We start from the raw sequence: 20,365 nt of genomic DNA, 5'->3' as shown, positions 1-20,365 counted from the left end.
CCATTATGTCTCTCATCCTGGCCTGGTCTGGCATCATCCTGTTCTGTCTCTCACCTTGGCCTGGTCTGGTATCACCCCATTCTGTCTCTCATCCTGGCCTGGTCTGGCATCATCCTGTTCTGTCTCTCACCCTGGCCTGGTCTAGTATCACCCCATTATGTCTCTCATCCTGGCCTGGTCTGGTATCACCCCATTATGTCTCTCATCCTGGCCTGGTCTAGTATCACCCCATTATGTCTCTCATCCTGGCCTGGTCTGGCATCATCCTGTTCTGTCTCTCATCCTGGCCTGGTCTAGTATCACCCCATTATGTCTCTCATCCTGGCCTGGTCTGGCATCATCCCATTCCGTCTCTCATCCTGGCCTGGTCTGGCATCACCCCGTTCTCGTTAGAGTACTTCTAACCTGTGTATCATATTTATTTTCAAAGAGAGAGGCTGTCAAAATGGCAGGTTGACCTCTATTGTCATGAGGCTTGTCTTGGAGGCAGAGCTGAGAGATTTCCGCTTAGATAGGCCAGCTGCAAAGTCAAAATTGCCTATATTGTAAAATGTATGAAAACAAAAATGTGGGTAAGGTTAAGGTTAGGCATTAGGCTTAGCAGTGTGGTTAAGGTTAGGCATTAGGCTTAGCAGTGTGGTTAGGGTTAGGCATTAGGCTTAGCAGTGTGGTTAAGGTTAGGATTAGGCATTAGGCTTAGCAGTGTGGTTAGGGTTAGGCATTAGGCTTAGCAGTGTGGTTAAGGTTAGGATTAGGCATTAGGCTTAGCAGTGTGGTTAGGGTTAGGCATTAGGCTTAGCAGTGTGGGTAAGGTTAGGATTAGGCATTAGGCTTAGCATTGTGGTTAAGGTTAGGGTTAGGCATTAGGCTTAGCAGTGTGGTTAAGGTTAGGGTTAGGGTTAGGCATTAGGCTTAGCAGTGTGGTTAGGGTTAGACATTAGGCTTAGCAGTGTGGGTAAGGTTAGGCATTAGGCATTAGGCTTAGCAGTGTGGGTAAGGTTAGGCATTAGGCATTTGGCTTAGCAGTGTGGGTAAGGTTAGGATTAGGCATTAGGCTTAGCAGTGTGGGTAAGGTTAGGATTAGGCATTAGGCTTAGCAGTGTGGGTAAGGTTAGGATTAGGCATTAGGCTTAGCAGTGTGGCTAAGGTTAGGATTAGGCATTAGGCTTAGCAGTGTGGGTAAGGTTAGGATTAGGCATTAGGCTTAGCAGTGTGGGTAAGGTTAGGGTTAGGCATGTGGTTAGGTTAGGGTTAGGCATTAGGCTTAGCAGTGTGGGTAAGGTTAGGGTTAGGCATTAGGCTTAGCAGTGTGGGTAAGGTTAGGGTTAGGCATTAGGCTTAGCAGTGTGGTTAAGGTTAGGGTTAGGCATTAGGCTTAGCAGTGTGGGTAAGGTTAGGGTTAGGCATTAGGCTTAGCAGTGTGGTGGTTAGGGTTAGGCATTAGGTTAGCAGTGTGGTTAAGGTTAGGGTTAGGCATTAGGCTTAGCAGTGTGGTTAAGGTTAGGGTTAGGCATTAGGCTTAGCAGTGTGGTTAAGGTTAGGCATTAGGCTTAGCAGTGTGGTTAAGGTTAGGGTTAGGCATTAGGCATTAGGCTTAGGCAGTGTGGTTAGGGTTAGGCATTAGGCTTAGCAGTGTGGTTAAGGTTAGGGTTAGGCATTAGGCTTAGCAGTGTGGTTAAGGTTAGGGTTAGGCATTAGGCTTAGCAGTGTGGTTAAGGTTAGGTTAGGCATTAGGCTTAGCAGTGTGGTTAAGGTTAGGGTTAGGCATTAGGCTTAGCAGTGTGGTTAAGGTTAGGGTTAGGCATTAGGCTTAGCAGTGTGGTTAAGGTTAGGTTAGGCATTAGCAGTGTGGTTAAGGTTAGGGTTAGGCATTAGGCTTAGCAGTGTGGTTAAGGTTAGGGTTAGGCATTAGGCTTAGCAGTGTGGTTAGGGCATTAGGCTTAGGTGGTTAGGGGCATTAGGGTTAGGTTAGGCATTAGGCTTAGCAGTGTGGTTAAGGTTAGGGTTAGGCATTAGGCTTAGCAGTGTGGTTAAGGTTAGGGTTAGGCATTAGGCTTAGCAGTGTGGTTAAGGTTAGGCATTAGGTTAGCAGTGTTTAAGGTTAGGGTTAGGCATTAGGCTTAGCAGTGGTGGTTAGGGTTAGGTTAGGGCATTAAGGTTAGGGTTAGGCATTAGGCTTAGCAGTGTGGTTAAGGTTAGGGTTAGGGCTTAGCAGTGTGGTTAAGGTTAGGCATTAGGCTTAGCAGTGTGGTTAAGGTTAGGTTAGGTTAGGGTTAGGCATTAGGCTTAGCAGTGTGGTTAAGGTTAGGGTTAGTGTGGTTAAGGGTTAGGCATTAGGCTTAGCAGTGTGGTTAAGGTTAGGGTTAGCATTAGGCTTAGCAGTGTGGTTAAGGTTAGGCATTAGGCTTAGCAGTGTGGTAAGGTTAGTTAAGGGGTTAGGCATTAGGCTTAGCAGTGTGGTTAAGGTTAGGGTTAAGGTTAGGGTTAGGCATTAGGCTTAGCAGTGTGGTTAAGGTTAGCCATTAGGCTTAGCAGTGTGGTTAAGGTTAGGCATTAGGCTTAGCAGTGTGGTTAAGGTTAGGGTTAAGGTTAGGGCAGTGTAGGTTAGCATTAGGCTTAGCAGTGTGGTTAAGGTTAGGCATTAGGCTTAGCAGTGTGGTTAAGGTTAGGGTTAGGCATTAGGCATTAGGCTTAGCAGTGTGGTTAAGGTTAGGCATTCTTAGCAGTGTGGTTAAGGTTAGGGTTAGGCATTAGGCTTAGCAGTGTGGTTAAGGTTAGGCATTAGGCATTAGGCTTAGCAGTGTGGTTAAGGTTAGGGTTAGGCATTAGGCTTAGCAGTGTGGTCACAGTTAGGGTTAGACATTAGGCTTAGCAGTGTGGTTAAGGTTAGGCATTCGGCTTAGCAGTGTGGTTAAGGTTAGGCATTAGGCTTAGCAGTGTGGTTAAGGTTAGGGTTAGGCATTAGGCTTAGCAGTGTGGTTAAGGTTAGGGTTAGGCATTAGGCTTAGCAGTGTGGTTAAGGTTAGGGTTAGGCATTAGGCTTAGCAGTGTGGTTAAGGTTAGGCATTAGGCTTAGCAGTGTGGGTAAGGTTAGGGTTAGGCATTAGGCTTAGCAGTGTGGTTAGGGTTAGGATTAGGCATTAGGCTTAGCAGTGTGGTTAGGGTTAGGCATTAGGCTTAGCAGTGTGGTTAAGGTTAGGGTTAGGCATTAGGCTTAGCAGTGTGGGTAAGGTTAGGGTTAGGCATTAGGCTTAGCAGTGTGGTTAAGGTAAGGATTAGGCATTAGGCTTAGCAGTGTGGTTAAGGTTAGGGTTAGGCATTAGGCTTAGCAGTGTGGTTAAGGTTAGGGTTAGGCATTAGGCTTAGCAGTGTGGTTAGGGTTAGGCATTAGGCTTAGCAGTGTGGTTAAGGTTAGGGATTAGGCTTAGCAGTGTGGTTAGGGTTAGGCATTAGGCTTAGCAGTGTGGTTAAGGTTAGGGTTAGGCATTAGGCTTAGCAGTGTGGTTAAGGTTAGGGTTAGGCATTAGGCTTAGCAGTGTGGTTAGGGTTAGGCATTAGGCTTAGCAGTGTGGTTAAGGTTAGGGTTAGGCATTAGGCTTAGCAGTGTGGTTAAGGTTAGGGTTAGGCATTAGGCTTAGCAGTGTGGTTAAGGTTAGGGTTAGGCATTAGGCTTAGCAGTGTGGTTAAGGTTAGGGTTAGGCATTAGGCTTAGTGTGGTTAGGCATTAGGCTTAGCAGTGTGGTTAGGGTTAGGGTTAGGCATTAGGCTTAGCAGTGTGGTTAAGGTTAGGCATTAGGCTTAGCAGTGTGGTTAAGGTTAGGGTTAGGCATTAGGCTTAGCAGTGTGGTTAGGGTTAGGCATTAGGCTTAGCAGTGTGGTTAAGGTTAGGGTTAGGCATTAGGCTCAGCAGTGTGGTTAAGGTTAGGGTTACGCATTAGGCTTAGCAGTGTGGTTAAGGTTAGGCATTAGGCTTAGCAGTGTGGTTAAGGTTAGGGTTAAGGTTAGGGTTAGGGTTAGGCATTAGGCTTAGCAGTGTGGTTAAGGTTAGGGTTAAGGTTAGGGTTAGGCATTAGGCTTAGCAGTGTGGTTAAGGTTAGCCATTAGGCTTAGCAGTGTGGTTAAGGTTAGGCATTAGGCTTAGCAGTGTGGTTAAGGTTAGGGTTAAGGTTAGGGTTAGGCATTAGGCTTAGCAGTGTGGTTAAGGTTAGCCATTAGGCTTAGCAGTGTGGTTAGGTTAGGCATTAGGCTTAGCAGTGTGGTTAAGGTTAGGGTTAAGGTTAGGGTTAGGCATTAGGCTTAGCAGTGTGGTTAAGGTTAGGCATTAGGCTTAGCAGTGTGGTTAAGGTTAGGGTTAGGCATTAGGCTTAGCAGTGTGGTTAAGGTTAGGCATTCGGCTTAGCAGTGTGGTTAAGGTTAGGCATTAGGCTTAGCAGTGTGGTTAAGGTTAGGGTTAGGCATTAGGCTTAGCAGTGTGGTCACAGTTAGGGTTAGACATTAGGCTTAGCAGTGTGGTTAAGGTTAGGCATTCGGCTTAGCAGTGTGGTTAAGGTTAGGCATTAGGCTTAGCAGTGTGGTTAAGGTTAGGGTTAGGCATTAGGCTTAGCAGTGTGGTTAAGGTTAGGGTTAGGCATTAGGCTTAGCAGTGTGGTTACGGTTAGGGTTAGGCATTAGGCTTAGCAGTGTGGTTAAGGTTAGCCATTAGGCTTAGCAGTGTGGTTAAGGTTAGGGTTAGGCATTAGGCTTAGCAGTGTGGTTAAGGTTAGGGTTAGGCATTAGGCTTAGCAGTGTGGTTAAGGTTAGGGTTAGGCATTAGGCTTAGCAGTGTGGTTAAGGTTAGGCATTAGGCTTAGCAGTGTGGTTAGGGTTAGGGTTAGGCAATTAGGCTTAGCAGTGTGGTTAAGGTTAGGGTTAGGCATTAGGCTTAGCAGTGTGGTTAAGGTTAGGGTTAGGCATTAGGCTTAGCAGTGTGGTTAAGGTTAGCCATTAGGCTTAGCAGTGTGGTTAAGGTTAGGGTTAGGCATTAGGCTTAGCAGTGTGGTTAAGGTTAGGATTAGGCTTAGCAGTGTGGTTAGGGTTAGGCATTAGGCTTAGCAGTGTGGTTAGGGTTAGGCATTAGGCTTAGCAGTGTGGTTACGGTTAGGGTTAGGCATTAGGCTTAGCAGTGTGGTTAAGGTTAGGGTTAGGCATTAGGCTTAGCAGTGTGGTTAAGGTTAGGGTTAGGCATTAGGCTTAGCAGTGTGGTTAGGGTTAGGCATTCGGCTTAGCAGTGTGGTTAAGGTTAGGGTTAGGCATTAGGCTTAGCAGTGTGGTTAGGGTTAGGCATTCGGCTTAGCAGTGTGGTTAAGGTTAGGGTTAGGCATTAGGCTCAGCAGTGTGGTTAAGGTTAGGGTTACGCATTAGGCTTAGCAGTGTGGTTAAGGTTAGGCATTAGGCTTAGCAGTGTGGTTAAGGTTAGGGTTAAGGTTAGGGTTAGGGTTAGGCATTAGGCTTAGCAGTGTGGTTAAGGTTAGGGTTAAGGTTAGGGTTAGGCATTAGGCTTAGCAGTGTGGTTAAGGTTAGCCATTAGGCTTAGCAGTGTGGTTAGGTTAGGCATTAGGCTTAGCAGTGTGGTTAAGGTTAGGGTTAAGGTTAGGGTTAGGCATTAGGCTTAGCAGTGTGGTTAAGGTTAGCCATTAGGCTTAGCAGTGTGGTTAAGGTTAGGCATTAGGCTTAGCAGTGTGGTTAAGGTTAGGGTTAAGGTTAGGGTTAGGCATTAGGCTTAGCAGTGTGGTTAAGGTTAGGCATTAGGCTTAGCAGTGTGGTTAAGGTTAGGGTTAGGCATTAGGCTTAGCAGTGTGGTTAAGGTTAGGCATTCGGCTTAGCAGTGTGGTTAAGGTTAGGCATTAGGCTTAGCAGTGTGGTTAAGGTTAGGGTTAGGCATTAGGCTTAGCAGTGTGGTCACAGTTAGGGTTAGACATTAGGCTTAGCAGTGTGGTTAAGGTTAGGCATTCGGCTTAGCAGTGTGGTTAAGGTTAGGCATTAGGCTTAGCAGTGTGGTTAAGGTTAGGGTTAGGCATTAGGCTTAGCAGTGTGGTTAAGGTTAGGGTTAGGCATTAGGCTTAGCAGTGTGGTTACGGTTAGGGTTAGGCATTAGGCTTAGCAGTGTGGTTAAGGTTAGCCATTAGGCTTAGCAGTGTGGTTAAGGTTAGGGTTAGGCATTAGGCTTAGCAGTGTGGTTAAGGTTAGGGTTAGGCATTAGGCTTAGCAGTGTGGTTAAGGTTAGGGTTAGGCATTAGGCTTAGCAGTGTGGTTAAGGTTAGGTATTAGGCTTAGCAGTGTGGTTAAGGTTAGGGTTAGGCATTAGGCTTAGCAGTGTGGTTAAGGTTAGGGTTAGGCATTAGGCTTAGCAGTGTGGTTAAGGTTAGGGTTAGGCATTAGGCTTAGCAGTGTGGTTACGGTTAGGGTTAGGCATTAGGCTTAGCAGTGTGGTTAAGGTTAGCCATTAGGCTTAGCAGTGTGGTTAAGGTTAGGGTTAGGCATTAGGCTTAGCAGTGTGGTTAAGGTTAGGGTTAGGCATTAGGCTTAGCATTGTGGTTAAGGTTAGGCATTAGGCTTAGCAGTGTGGGTAAGGTTAGGGTTAGGCATTAGGCTTAGCAGTGTGGTTAAGGTTAAGGTTAGGCATTAGGCTTAGCAGTGTGGTTAAGGTTAGGCATTAGGCTTAGCAGTGTGGTTAAGGTTAGGGTTAGGCATTAGGCTTAGCAGTGTGGTTAAGGTTAGGGTTAGGCATTAGGCTTAGCAGTGTGGTTAGGGTTAGGCATTAGGCTTAGCAGTGTGGTTAAGGTTAGGCATTAGGCTTAGCAGTGTGGGTAAGGTTCGGGTTAGGCATTCGGCTTAGCAGTGTGGTTAGGGTTAGGCATTCGGCTTAGCAGTGTGGTTAAGGTTAGGGTTAGGCATTCGGCTTAGCAGTGTGGTTAAGGTTAGGGTTAGGCATTAGGCTTAGCAGTGTGGTTACGGTTAGGGTTAGGCATTAGGCTTAGCAGTGTGGTTAAGGTTAGGATTAGGCTTAGCAGTGTGGTCACAGTTAGGGTTAGGCATTAGGCTTAGCAGTGTGGTTAAGGTTAGGGTTAGGCATTAGGCTTAGCAGTGTGGTTAAGGTTGGGCATTAGGCTTAGCAGTGTGGGTAAGGTTAGGGTTAGGCATTAGGCTTAGCAGTGTGGTTAAGGTTAGCCATTAGGCTTAGCAGTGTGGTTAAGGTTAGGGTTAGGCATTAGGCTTAGCAGTGTGGTTAAGGTTAGGGTTAGGCATTAGGCTTAGCAGTGTGGTTAAGGTTAGGGTTAGGCATTAGGCTTAGCAGTGTGGTTAAGGTTAGGCATTAGGCTTAGCAGTGTGGTTAAGGTTAGGGTTAGGCATTAGGCTTAGCAGTGTGGTTAGGGTTAGGCATTAGGCTTAGCAGTGTGGTTAAGGTTAGGGTTAGGCATTAGGCTCAGCAGTGTGGTTAAGGTTAGGGTTACGCATTAGGCTTAGCAGTGTGGTTAAGGTTAGGCATTAGGCTTAGCAGTGTGGTTAAGGTTAGGGTTAAGGTTAGGGTTAGGGTTAGGGTTAGGCATTAGGCTTAGCAGTGTGGTTAAGGTTAGGGTTAAGGTTAGGGTTAGGCATTAGGCTTAGCAGTGTGGTTAAGGTTAGCCATTAGGCTTAGCAGTGTGGTTAAGGTTAGGCATTAGGCTTAGCAGTGTGGTTAAGGTTAGGGTTAAGGTTAGGGTTAGGCATTAGGCTTAGCAGTGTGGTTAAGGTTAGCCATTAGGCTTAGCAGTGTGGTTAAGGTTAGGCATTAGGCTTAGCAGTGTGGTTAAGGTTAGGGTTAAGGTTAGGGTTAGGCATTAGGCTTAGCAGTGTGGTTAAGGTTAGGCATTAGGCTTAGCAGTGTGGTTAAGGTTAGGGTTAGGCATTAGGCTTAGCAGTGTGGTTAAGGTTAGGCATTCGGCTTAGCAGTGTGGTTAAGGTTAGGCATTAGGCTTAGCAGTGTGGTTAGGGTTAGGCATTAGGCTTAGCAGTGTGGTCACAGTTAGGGTTAGACATTAGGCTTAGCAGTGTGGTTAGGGTTAGGCATTAGGCTTAGCAGTGTGGTTAAGGTTAGGCAGTAGGCATTAGGCTTAGCAGTGTGGTTAAGGTTAGGGTTAGGATTAGGCTTAGCAGTGTGGTTAGGGTTAGGCATTAGGCTTAGCAGTGTGGTCACAGTTAGGGTTAGGCATTAGGCTTAGCAGTGTGGTTAAGGTTAGGCATTAGGCTTAGCAGTGTGGGTAAGGTTAGGGTTAGGCATTAGGCTTAGCAGTGTGGGTAAGGTTAGGGTTAGGCATTAGGCTTAGCAGTGTGGTTAAGGTTAGGGTTAGGCATTAGGCTTAGCAGTGTGGTTAAGGTTAGGCATTAGGCTTAGCAGTGTGGTTAAGGTTAGGGTTAGGCATTAGGCTTAGCAGTGTGGGTAAGGTTAGGGTTAGGCATTAGGCTTAGCAGTGTGGTTAAGGTTAGGGTTAGCCATTAGGCTTAGCAGTGTGGGTAAGGTTAGGGTTAGGCATTAGGCTTAGCAGTGTGGTTAAGGTTAGCCATTAGGCTTAGCAGTGTGGTTAAGGTTAGGGTTAGGCATTAGGCTTAGCAGTGTGGTTAAGGTTAGGGTTAGGCATTAGGCTTAGCAGTGTGGTTAGGGTTAGGCATTAGGCTTAGCAGTGTGGGTAAGGTTAGGGTTAGGCATTAGGCTTAGCAGTGTGGTTAAGGTTAAGGTTAGGCATTAGGCTTAGCAGTGTGGTTAAGGTTAGGCATTAGGCTTAGCAGTGTGGGTAAGGTTAGGGTTAGGCATTAGGCTTAGCAGTGTGGTTAGGGTTAGGATTAGGCATTAGGCTTAGCAGTGTGGTTAGGGTTAGGCATTAGGCTTAGCAGTGTGGTTAAGGTTAGGATTAGGCATTAGGCTTAGCAGTGTGGGTAAGGTTCGGGTTAGGCATTCGGCTTAGCAGTGTGGTTAGGGTTAGGCATTCGGCTTAGCAGTGTGGTTAAGGTTAGGGTTAGGCATTAGGCTTAGCAGTGTGGTTAAGGTTAGGGTTAGGCATTAGGCTTGGCAGTGTGGTTAAGGTTAGGGTTAGGCATTAGGCTTAGCAGTGTGGTTAAGGTTAGGCATTAGGCTTAGCAGTGTGGTTAAGGTTAGGGTTAGGCATTAGGCTTAGCAGTGTGGTTAAGGTTAGGGTTAGGCATTAGGCTTAGCAGTGTGGTTAAGGTTAGGCATTAGGCTTAGCAGTGTGGGTAAGGTTAGGGTTAGGCATTAGGCTTAGCAGTGTGGTTAGGGTTAGGCATTAGGCTTAGCAGTGTGGTTAAGGTTAGGGTTAGGCATTAGGCTTAGCAGTGTGGTTAAGGTTAGGGTTAGGCATTAGGCTTAGCAGTGTGGTTAAGGTTAGGGTTAGGCATTAGGCTTAGCAGTGTGGTTAAGGTTAGGCATTAGGCTTAGCAGTGTGGTTAAGGTTAGGGTTAGGCATTAGGCTTAGCAGTGTGGTTAAGGTTAGGGTTAGGCATTAGGCTTAGCAGTGTGGTTAAGGTTAGGGTTAGGCATTAGGCTTAGCAGTGTGGTTAAGGTTAGGGTTAGGCATTAGGCTTAGCAGTGTGGTTAAGGTTAGGCATTAGGCTTAGCAGTGTGGTTAAGGTTAGGGTTAGGCATTAGGCTTAGCAGTGTGGGTAAGGTTAGGGTTAGGCATTAGGCTTAGCAGTGTGGTTAAGGTTAGGGTTAGGCATTAGGCTTAGCAGTGTGGTTAAGGTTAGGCATTAGGCTTAGCAGTGTGGTTAAGGTTAGGGTTAGGCATTAGGCTTAGCAGTGTGGTTAAGGTTAGGGTTAGGCATTAGGCTTAGCAGTGTGGTTAAGGTTAGGCATTAGGCTTAGCAGTGTGGTTAAGGTTAGGGTTAGGCATTAGGCTTAGCAGTGTGGTTAAGGTTAGGGTTAGGCATTAGGCTTAGCAGTGTGGTCACAGTTAGGGTTAGACATTAGGCTTAGCAGTGTGGTTAAGGTTAGGCATTCGGCTTAGCAGTGTGGTTAAGGTTAGGGTTAGGCATTAGGCTTAGCAGTGTGGTTAAGGTTAGGATTAGGCTTAGCAGTGTGGTCACAGTTAGGGTTAGGCATTAGGCTTAGCAGTGTGGTTAAGGTTAGGCATTAGGCTTAGCAGTGTGGTTAAGGTTAGGGTTAGGCATTCGGCTTAGCAGTGTGGTTAAGGTTAGGGTTGGGTTTAATCACGTTGTGTCTCTGCCAGCTAGTGACCACTCTGCTGCCCCCAGAACAAGACTCATAATGAAAAACGCTAACATGTGTCAACATGTGTTTATTTGTGCTCAGATCTGAACCATTGACAAACATGTTTAGTTGTCTTTTTTAAGCAGGGAAACCAGTAATCGCTAAATATATTTAATATCTCCGTTGGTCTAAAATGGCACATGTTTTATAATGCCTCAATTCCTTTTTTTCTAACAGATGAAGATTTTTGACAAAAATAAGGACGGTCGCTTGGATCTGAACGATTTGTCCAGGTACTTCTGATTGACTCTATTACAATTCTGAATAGTGAACCGTTTGGTCAGGTACTTCTGATTGACTCTATTACAATTCTGAATACTGAACCGTTTGGTCAGGTACTTCTGATTGACTCTATTACAATTCTGAATACTGAACCGTTTGGTCAGGTACTTCTAATTGACTCTATTACAATTCTGAATAGTGAACCGTTTGGTCAGGTACTTCTGATTGACTCTATTACAATTCTGAATAGTGAACCGTTTGGTCAGGTACTTCTGATTGACTCTATTACAATTCTGAATACTGAACCGTTTGGTCAGGTACTTCTAATTGACTCTATTACAATTCTGAATAGTGAACCGTTTGGTCAGGTACTTCTGATTGACTCTATTACAATTCTGAATAGTGAACCGTTTGGTCAGGTACTTCTAATTGACTCTATTACAATTCTGAATACTGAACCGTTTGGTCAGGTACTTCTAATTGACTCTATTACACTTCTGAATAGTGAACCGTTTGGTCAGGTACTTCTGATTGACTCTATTACAATTCTGAATAGTGAACCGTTTGGTCAGGTACTTCTGATTGACTCTATTACAATTCTGAATAGTGAACCGTTTGGTCAGGTACTTCTGATTGACTCTATTACAATTCTGAATAGTGAACCGTTTGGTCAGGTACTTCTGATTGACTCTATTACAATTCTGAATAGTGAACCGTTTGGTCAGGTACTTCTGATTGACTCTATTAGAATTCTGAATAGTGAACCGTTTGGCCAGGTACTTCTGATTGACTCTATTAGAATTCTGAATAGTGAACCGTTTGGTCAGGTACTTCTGATTGACTCTATTAGAATTCTGAATAGTGAACCGTTTGGTCAGGTACTTCTGATTGACTCTATTACAATTCTGAATAGTGAACCGTTTGGTCAGGTACTTCTGATTGACTCTATTAGAATTCTGAATAGTGAACCGTTTGGCCAGGTACTTCTGATTGACTCTATTAGAATTCTGAATAGTGAACCGTTTGGCCAGGTACTTCTGATTGACTCTATTAGAATTCTGAATAGTGAACCGTTTGGCCAGGTACTTCTGATTGACTCTATTAGAATTCTGAATTGTGAACCGTTTGGCCAGGTACTTCTGATTGACTCTATTACAATTCTGAATAGTGAACCGTTTGGTCAGGTACTTCTGATTGACTCTATTACAATTCTGAATAGTGAACCATTTGGTCAGGTACTTCTGATTGACTCTATTACAATTCTGAATAGTGAACCGTTTGGTCAGGTACTTCTGATTGACTCTATTACAATTCTGAATAGTGAACCGTTTGGCCAGGTACTTCTGATTGACTGTATATTGTAGTACCGATACCTTTTCTGACTGTGTTGTTTTGCTTGATCAAGCTGTTGTCTGTTTTCTGTTTTCCTTTAGGATCCTGGCTCTAGAAGAGAATTTCATGCTTCAGTTCAAAATGGATGTGAGTTCAGTTGGTGTTTCTCCTAATGTTCATTACATTACTCTGCTAAATCTTCCCAGGAATATGGAAAATGAAACTAACCATAAATTGACTCTGTTTACAGGCCTCCAGTCAAGAAGACAGGAAGAGAGACTTTGACAAAATATTCAACCACTATGATGTTGTGAGTACAGACAGAGTACCCTCGGGGTTGGGATGTTAGATTTGATTTGTAGGGTAACTGCTTCCTCTATCTGGTCTGTAAATTAAATACGAGTTGCAAAACAAGGATGTTTGGTCTGCATTCAGAGAAGAGAGATTAGAATTTTGGCATGATGCTCTTTTAATGAGTTCTATGTTCTCTCTTCCCCATTGGTCAGAGGAACACCGGAGCTTTTAATGAGTTCTATGTTCTCTCTTCCCCATTGGTCAGAGTAACACCGGAGCTTTTAATGAGTTCTATGTTCTCTCTTCTCCATTGGTCAGAGGAACACCGGAGCTTTTAATGAGTTCTATGTTCTCTCTTCCCCATTGGTCAGAGTAACACCGGAGCTTTTAATGAGTTCTATGTTCTCTCTTCTCCATTGGCCAGAGTAACACCGGAGCTTTGGAAGGACCAGAGGTGGATGGCTTTGTAAAAGACATGATGGAACTGGTCAGGGTAAGTTGTGGGGAAGAATATCTGACAATATCTTTATGAATGTGCCACAAACATGTTAACACAAACTATTATAATCGACTATATGTCTTAGTAAAGGTCATGTGTATGTAAAGGTCATAACATGGGACAATACATGCTCCTATTATAATCGACTATATGTCTTTGTAAAGGTCATGTCTTTGTAAAGGTCATAACATGGGACAATACATGCTCCTATTATAATCGACTATATGTCTTTGTAAAGGTCATGTCTTTGTAAAGGTCATAACATGGGACAATACATGCTCCTATTATAATCGACTATATGTCTTTGTAAAGGTCATGTCTTTGTAAAGGTCATAACGTGGGACAATATTGTGTTGGGAAAGGTAGAATAAAGTGTCTATTGTTTTATCCTGTAGTGTTGTATATCTTTATGAGTCATAAGGACATCTATTGTGTCCAGTGTTCTCTGTCCTGGTTGGCCATAAGGACATATATTGTGTCCAGTGTACTCTGTCCTGGTTGGCCATAAGGACATCTATTGTGTCCAGTGTTCTCTGTCCTGGTTGGCCATAAGGACATCTATTGTGTCCAGTGTCCTCTGTCCTGGCTGGCCATAAGGACATCTATTGTGTACTCTGTCCTGTCTGGCCATAAGGACATCTATTGTGTCCAGTGTACTCTGTCCTGGTTGGCCATAAGGACATCTACTGTGTCCAGTGTCCTCTGTCCTGGTTGGCCATAAGGACATCTATTGTGTCCAGTGTCCTCTGTCCTGGTTGGCCATAAGGACATCTATTGTGTCCAGTGTACTCTGTCCTGGTTGGCCATAAGGACATTTATTGTGTCCAGTGTACTCTGTCCTGGTTGGCCATAAGGACATCTATTGTGTCCAGTGTACTCTGTCCTGGTTGGCCATAAGGACATATATTGTGTCCAGTGTACTCTGTCCTGGTTGGCCATAAGGACATCTACTGTGTCCAGTGTCCTCTGTCCTGGTTGGCCATAAGGACATCTATTGTGTCCAGTGTCCTCTGTCCTGGTTGGCCATAAGGACATCTATTGTGTCCAGTGTACTCTGTCCTGGTTGGCCATAAGGACATTTATTGTGTCCAGTGTACTCTGTCCTGGTTGGCCATAAGGACATCTATTGTGTCCAGTGTACTCTGTCCTGGTTGGCCATAAGGACATATATTGTGTCCAGTGTACTCTGTCCTGGTTGGCCATAAGGACATCTACTGTGTCCAGTGTTCTCTGTCCTGTCTGGCCCTAAGGACATCTATTGTGTCCAGTGTTCTCTGTCCTGGCTGGCCCTAAGGACATCTATTGTGTCCAGTGTCCTCTGTCCTGGCTGGCCCTAAGGACATCTATTGTGTCCAGTGTACTCTGTCCTGGTTGGCCATAAGGACATCTACTGTGTCCAGTGTTCTCTGTCCTGTCTGGCCCTAAGGACATCTATTGTGTCCAGTGTCCTCTGTCCTGGTTGGCCATAAGGACATCTATTGTGTCCAGTGTTCTCTGTCCTGGCTGGCCCTAAGGACATCTATTGTGTCCAGTGTTCTCTGTCCTGGTTGGCCATAAGGACATCTATTGTGTCCAGTGTTCTCTGTCCTGGCTGGCCCTAAGGACATCTATTGTGTCCAGTGTCCTCTGTCCTGGCTGGCCCTAAGGACATCTATTGTGTCCAGTGTTCTCTGTCCTGGCTGGCCCTAAGGACATCTATTGTGTCCAGTGTTCTCTGTCCTGGCTGGCCCTAAGGACATCTATTGTGTCCAGTGTCCTCTGTCCTGGCTGGCCCTAAGGACATCTATTGCGTACTCTGTCCTCTGTCCTAAAGGACATATATTGTGTCCAGTGTCCTCTGTCCTAAAGGACATCTATTGTGTCCAGTGTCCTCTGTATCCATCAACAACAGATGGAATGCTCCTTGACCTTCACCTCTTGACCTCATTGAACAGAACACGATAACTTTAGCCACACATTCAATAGATCTTTATTGTCCCGGTAGAGCAATTTTTGTACAATATAAAATACATCTAAACATAGTTTCACTACTAATGCATTTTACCTGTTGATCTTCCATCCAGCCCAGCATCACTGGTCCAGAGCTGGACAAACTGAGGGCTGTGCTGCTGGGACACTGTGACGTCAACAAAGATGGAATGATCCAGAGGAATGAGCTAGCGCTGTGCCTGGGAATGAAGCCCAATAAGGCCTAGTCTTCCCCGTGCAGAGAAGACCTCTAACTACTGATCCTTCCCTTCACTGTGATGCATCCAGAACACCCAGAACTTTATGTCCATCCACTCTTCAAAAACAAAGAAGACAACAGCTGCCATTGTTTTAGCATGTTGTAGAACAAGCACGGTTCTGAATGATATCAATTGTCTTTTCTTGTGATAGATTCAAGATAATACAGAATAATACAGGTAGCCTACTGGTAAATTAATACAGAATAATACAGGTAGCCTACTGGTAAATTAATACAGAATAATACAGGTAGCCTACTGGTAAATTAATACAGAATAATACAGGTAGGCTACTGGTAAATTAATACAGAATAATACAGGTAGCCTACTGGTAAATTAATACAGAATAATACAGGTAGCTTACTGGTAAATTAATACAGAATAATACAGGTAGCCTACTGGTAAATTAATACAGAATAATACAGGTAGCCTACTGGTAAATTAATACAGAATAATACAGGTAGCCTACTGGTAAATTAATACAGAATAATACAGGTAGCCTACTGGTAAATTAATACAGAATAATACAGGTAGCCTACTGGTAAATTAATACAGAATAATACAGGTAGCCTACTGGTAAATTAATACAGAATAATACAGGTAGCCTACTGGTAAATTAATACAGAATAATACAGGTAGCCTACTGGTAAATTAATACAGAATAATACAGGTAGCCTACTGGTAAATTAATACAGAATAATACAGGTAGCCTACTGGTAAATTAATACAGAATAATACAGGTAGCTTACTGGTAAATTAATACAGAATAATACAGGTAGCCTACTGGTAAATTAATACAGATTAATACAGGTAGCCTACTGGTAAATTAATACAGAATAATACAGGTAGCCTACTGGTAAATTAATACAGCTAGCCTACTGGTAAATAAATACAGAATAATACAGGTAGCCTACTGGTAAATTATTACAGAATAACACAGGTAGCCTACTGGTAAATGAATACAGAATAATACAGGTAGCCTACTGGTAAATTAATACAGAATAATACAGGTAGCCTACTGGTAAATGAATACAGCTAGCCTACTGGTAAATAAATACAGAATAATACAGGTAGCCTACTGGTAAATTATTACAGAATAATACAGCTAGCCTACTGGTAAATTAATACAGAATAATACAGCTAGCCTACTGGTAAATTAATACAGAATAATACAGGTAGCTTACTGGTAAATTAATACAGAATAACACAGCTAGCCTACTGGTAAATTAATACAGAATAATACAGGTAGCCTACTGGTAAATTAATACAGCTAGCCTACTGGTAAATTAATACAGAATAATACAGCTAGCCTACTGGTAAATTAATACAGAATAATACAGGTAGCCTACTGGTAAATTAATACAGAATAATACAGGTAGCTTACTGGTAAATGAATACAGAATAATACAGCTAGCCTACTGGTAAATTAATACAGAATAATACAGGTAGCCTACTGGTAAATTAATACAGCTAGCCTACTGGTAAATTAATACAGAATAATACAGCTAGCCTACTGGTAAATTAATACAGAATAATACAGGTAGCTTACTGGTAAATGAATACAGAATAATACAGCTAGCCTACTGGTAAATTAATACAGAATAATACAGGTAGCCTACTGGTAAATTAATACAGCTAGCCTACTGGTAAATTAATACAGAATAATACAGCTAGCCTACTGGTAAATTAATACAGAATAATACAGGTAGCCTACTGGTAAATTAATACAGAATAATACAGGTAGCCTACTGGTAAATTAAAGTGTATCTATTTGAAAAAGCAGGAGAAGGCTCAATGTTCAAGACTGTGTTGTGAATGATGCTTATATTTTTCTGGTTGTGTTTTGTTGGCCTGGGCATAGCTGGCTATTGGGCAATTTGCATGTAAGTGTAGTACTGTATTGTACATTAGGTGAGTTGCTGTTTTTAATATTATGTGATGATGTTTAACAATGATAATTAAATCAAGAATAGTGGCACTTGGTGTTGTGTACTATTTTCCAGATACATTTAACATTTATGTGTACAATATTGCCTATGTGTCTGGTCTGTTTGCTGGGTTAGAGAGGGAAGTATACTACAGTAATGGTTTGTATGGTCTGTTTGCTGGGTTAGAGAGGGAAGTATACTACAGTAATGGTTTGTATGGTCTGTTTGCTGGGTTAGAGAGGGAAGTATACTACAGTAATGGTTTGTATGGTCTGTTTGCTGGGTTAGAGAGGGAAGTATACTACAGTAATGGTTTGTATGGTCTGTTTGCTGGGTTAGAGAGGGAAGTATACTACAGTAATGGTTTGTATGGTCTGTTTGCTGGGTTAGAGAGGGAAGTATACTACAGTAATGGTTTGTATGGTCTGTTTGCTGGGTTAGAGAGGGAAGTATACTACAGTAATGGTTTGTATGGTCTGTTTGCTGGGTTAGAGAGGGAAGTATACTACAGTAATGGTTTGTATGGTCTGTTTGCTGGGTTAGAGAGGGAAGTATACTACAGTAATGGTTTGTATGGTCTGTTTGCTGGGTTAGAGAGGGAAGTATACTACAGTAATGGTTTGTATGGTCTGTTTGCTGGGTTAGAGAGGGAAGTATACTACAGTAATGGTTTGTATGGTCTGTTTGCTGGGTTAGAGAGGGAAGTATACTACAGTAATGGTTTGTATGGTCTGTTTGCTGGGTTAGAGAGGGAAGTATACTACAGTAATGGTTTGTATGGTCTGTTTGCTGGGTTAGAGAGGGAAGTATACTACAGTAATGGTTTGTATGGTCTGTTTGCTGGGTTAGAGAGGGAAGTATACTACAGTAATGGTTTGTATGGTCTGTTTGCTGGGTTAGAGAGGGAAGTATACTACAGTAATGGTTTGTATGGTCTGTTTGCTGGGTTAGAGAGGGAAGTATACTACAGTAATGGTTTGTATGGTCTGTTTGCTGGGTTAGAGAGGGAAGTATACTACAGTAATGGTTTGTATGGTCTGTTTGCTGGGTTAGAGAGGGAAGTATACTACAGTAATGGTTTGTATGGTCTGTTTGCTGGGTTAGAGAGGGAAGTATACTACAGTAATGGTTTGTATGGTCTGTTTGCTGGGTTAGAGAGGGAAGTATACTACAGTAATGGTTTGTATGGTCTGTTTGCTGGGTTAGAGAGGAAGTATACTACAGTAATGGTTTGTATGGTCTGTTTGCTGGGTTAGAGAGGGAAGTATACTACAGTAATGGTTTGTATGGTCTGTTTGCTGGGTTAGAGAGGGAAGTATACTACAGTAATGGTTTGTATGGTCTGTTTGCTGGGTTAGAGAGGGAAGTATACTACAGTAATGGTTTGTATGGTCTGTTTGCTGGGTTAGAGAGGGAAGTATACTACAGTAATGGTTTGTATGGTCTGTTTGCTGGGTTAGAGAGGGAAGTATACTACAGTAATGGTTTGTATGGTCTGTTTGCTGGGTTAGAGAGGGAAGTATACTACAGTAATGGTTTGTATGGTCTGTTTGCTGGGTTAGAGAGGGAAGTATACTACAGTAATGGTTTGTATGGTCTGTTTGCTGGGTTAGAGAGGGAAGTATACTACAGTAATGGTTTGTATGGTCTGTTTGCTGGGTTAGAGAGGGAAGTATACTACAGTAATGGTTTGTATGGTCTGTTTGCTGGGTTAGAGAGGGAAGTATACTACAGTAATGGTTTGTATGGTCTGTTTGCTGGGTTAGAGAGGGAAGTATACTACAGTAATGGTTTGTATGGTCTGTTTCCTGGGTTAGAGAGGGAAGTATACTACAGTAATGGTTTGTATGGTCTGTTTGCTGGGTTAGAGAGGGAAGTATACTACAGTAATGGTTTGTATGGTCTGTTTGCTGGGTTAGAGAGGGAAGTATACTACAGTAATGGTTTGTATGGTCTGTTTGCTGGGTTAGAGAGGGAAGTATACTACAGTAATGGTTTGTATGGTCTGTTTGCTGGGTTAGAGAGGGAAGTATACTACAGTAATGGTTTGTATGATCTGTTTGCTGGGTTAGAGAGGGAAGTATACTACAGTAATGGTTTGTATGGTCTGTTTGCTGGGTTAGAGAGGGAAGTATACTACAGTAATGGTTTGTATGGTCTGTTTGCTGGGTTAGAGAGGGAAGTATACTACAGTAATGGTTTGTATGGTCTGTTTGCTGGGTTAGAGAGGGAAGTATACTACAGTAATGGTTTGTATGGTCTGTTTCCTGGGTTAGAGAGGGAAGTATACTACAGTAATGGTTTGATTGAGGTAAACAAACTGGTTATCTAAAAAAGAACTCCTTGAAAATATTCCAGCTGTATTCAGATCCATCACTGGATAGATGAGAGAGTCCTTGTGTAAATGTTGTATAGGGAAGTGGCTCGTAGGTCTTTGGTCAAAAGTAGTGCACTATATAGGGAACAGGGTTCCATTTGGGACGTAGGTGTAATGAAGTGAACGCAGCTTGTGCTCCAGTTGAGAGTTTAGGTCACCATAGAAACCCATTCATTCATTCAGGAGTGGTTGGGTGGGTGGAATATCTCAATCAGCGTCCACCTGACAGAACAAACATGGTTTAGTCATCAACATCTGGTGTGTTGCCCTACATCGCCTGTATACAGAAAGGAAACGGATGTTTGGTCTGCATTCAGAGAAGAGAGATTAGAATTTTGGCATGATGCTCTTTTAATGAGTTCTATGTTCTCTCTTCTCCATTGGTCAGAGTAACACCGGAGCTTTTAATGAGTTCTATCTTCTCTCTTCTCCATTGGTCAGAGGAACACCGGAGCTTTTAATGAGTTCTATGTTCTCTCTTCCCCATTGGTCAGAGTAACACCGGAGCTTTTAATGAGTTTGTATCTTCTCTTTCTCCATTGGTCAGAGTAACACCGGAGCTTTTAATGAGTTCTATGTTCTCTTTGCTCCATTGGTCAGAGGAACACCGGAGCTTTTAATGAGTTCTATGTTCTCTCTTCTCCATTGGTCAGAGGAACACAGCTTTTAATGGTTCTATGTTCTCTCTTCCCCATTGGTCAGAGGAACACCGGAGCTTTTAATGAGTTCTATCTTCTCTCTTCTCCATTGGTCAGAGGAACACCGGAGCTTTTAATGAGTTCTATGTTCTCTCTTCCCCATTGGTCAGAGGAACACCGGAGCTTTTAATGAGTTCTATCTTCTCTCTTCTCCATTGGTCAGAGGAACACCGGAGCTTTTAATGAGTTCTATGTTCTCTCTTCTCCATTGGTCAGAGGAACACCGGAGCTTTTAATGAGTTCTATCTTCTCTCTTCTCCATTGGTCAGAGGAACACCGGAGCTTTTAATGAGTTCTATGTTCTCTCTTCTCCATTGGCCAGAGGAACACCGGAGCTTTTAATGAGTTCTATGTTCTCTCTTCTCCATTGGTCAGAGGAACACCGGAGCTTTTAATGAGTTCTATGTTCTCTCTTCTCCATTGGTCAGAGGAACACCGGAGCTTTTAATGAGTTCTATGTTCTCTCTTCTCCATTGGTCAGAGGAACACCGGA

General features: G+C 43.3%; 1 protein-coding gene and 2 long non-coding RNA genes across 6 annotated transcripts in view; all 3 read left to right on the top strand.

The window, feature by feature from the left end:
• Nucleotides 1-16,847, top strand: part of LOC127928770 (secretagogin-like) — a 31,585-nt gene extending 14,738 nt beyond the window's left edge. The window contains exons 7-12 of the mRNA XM_052516126.1: nucleotides 10,475-10,530; nucleotides 11,953-11,998; nucleotides 12,102-12,161; nucleotides 12,570-12,638; nucleotides 14,708-15,644; nucleotides 15,680-16,847. Coding sequence (XP_052372086.1) covers nucleotides 10,475-10,530; nucleotides 11,953-11,998; nucleotides 12,102-12,161; nucleotides 12,570-12,638; nucleotides 14,708-14,839 — 363 coding nt within the window. The 3' untranslated portion in view covers nucleotides 14,840-15,644; nucleotides 15,680-16,847. The remainder of the gene's footprint in view (nucleotides 1-10,474; nucleotides 10,531-11,952; nucleotides 11,999-12,101; nucleotides 12,162-12,569; nucleotides 12,639-14,707; nucleotides 15,645-15,679) is intronic.
• On the top strand, nucleotides 6,838-10,466 carry LOC127928772 (uncharacterized). 4 transcript variants are annotated; one of them, XR_008132151.1, is made up of 3 exons: nucleotides 6,838-7,096; nucleotides 9,875-9,942; nucleotides 10,220-10,466. It is a non-coding gene; the product is annotated as an uncharacterized LOC127928772 (long non-coding RNA). The 4 variants fall into 4 exon arrangements; XR_008132152.1 differs by lacking the exon at nucleotides 9,875-9,942 and adding an exon at nucleotides 9,770-9,837; XR_008132153.1 differs by lacking the exon at nucleotides 9,875-9,942 and adding an exon at nucleotides 9,449-9,516.
• LOC127928773 (uncharacterized) lies at nucleotides 10,851-11,718 on the top strand. Its single transcript, XR_008132155.1, has 3 exons — nucleotides 10,851-10,938; nucleotides 11,296-11,346; nucleotides 11,653-11,718. It is a non-coding gene; the product is annotated as an uncharacterized LOC127928773 (long non-coding RNA).
• Nucleotides 16,848-20,365: the final 3,518 nt, after the last annotated feature.

Source organism: Oncorhynchus keta, unplaced genomic scaffold (genome assembly GCF_023373465.1).
Source record: "Oncorhynchus keta strain PuntledgeMale-10-30-2019 unplaced genomic scaffold, Oket_V2 Un_scaffold_3956_pilon_pilon, whole genome shotgun sequence".
NCBI classification, from domain to species: Eukaryota; Metazoa; Chordata; class Actinopteri; order Salmoniformes; family Salmonidae; genus Oncorhynchus; species Oncorhynchus keta.
Note: the sequence above shows the minus strand (reverse complement) of the source record. Positions and strands in the feature narration are given on the sequence as shown.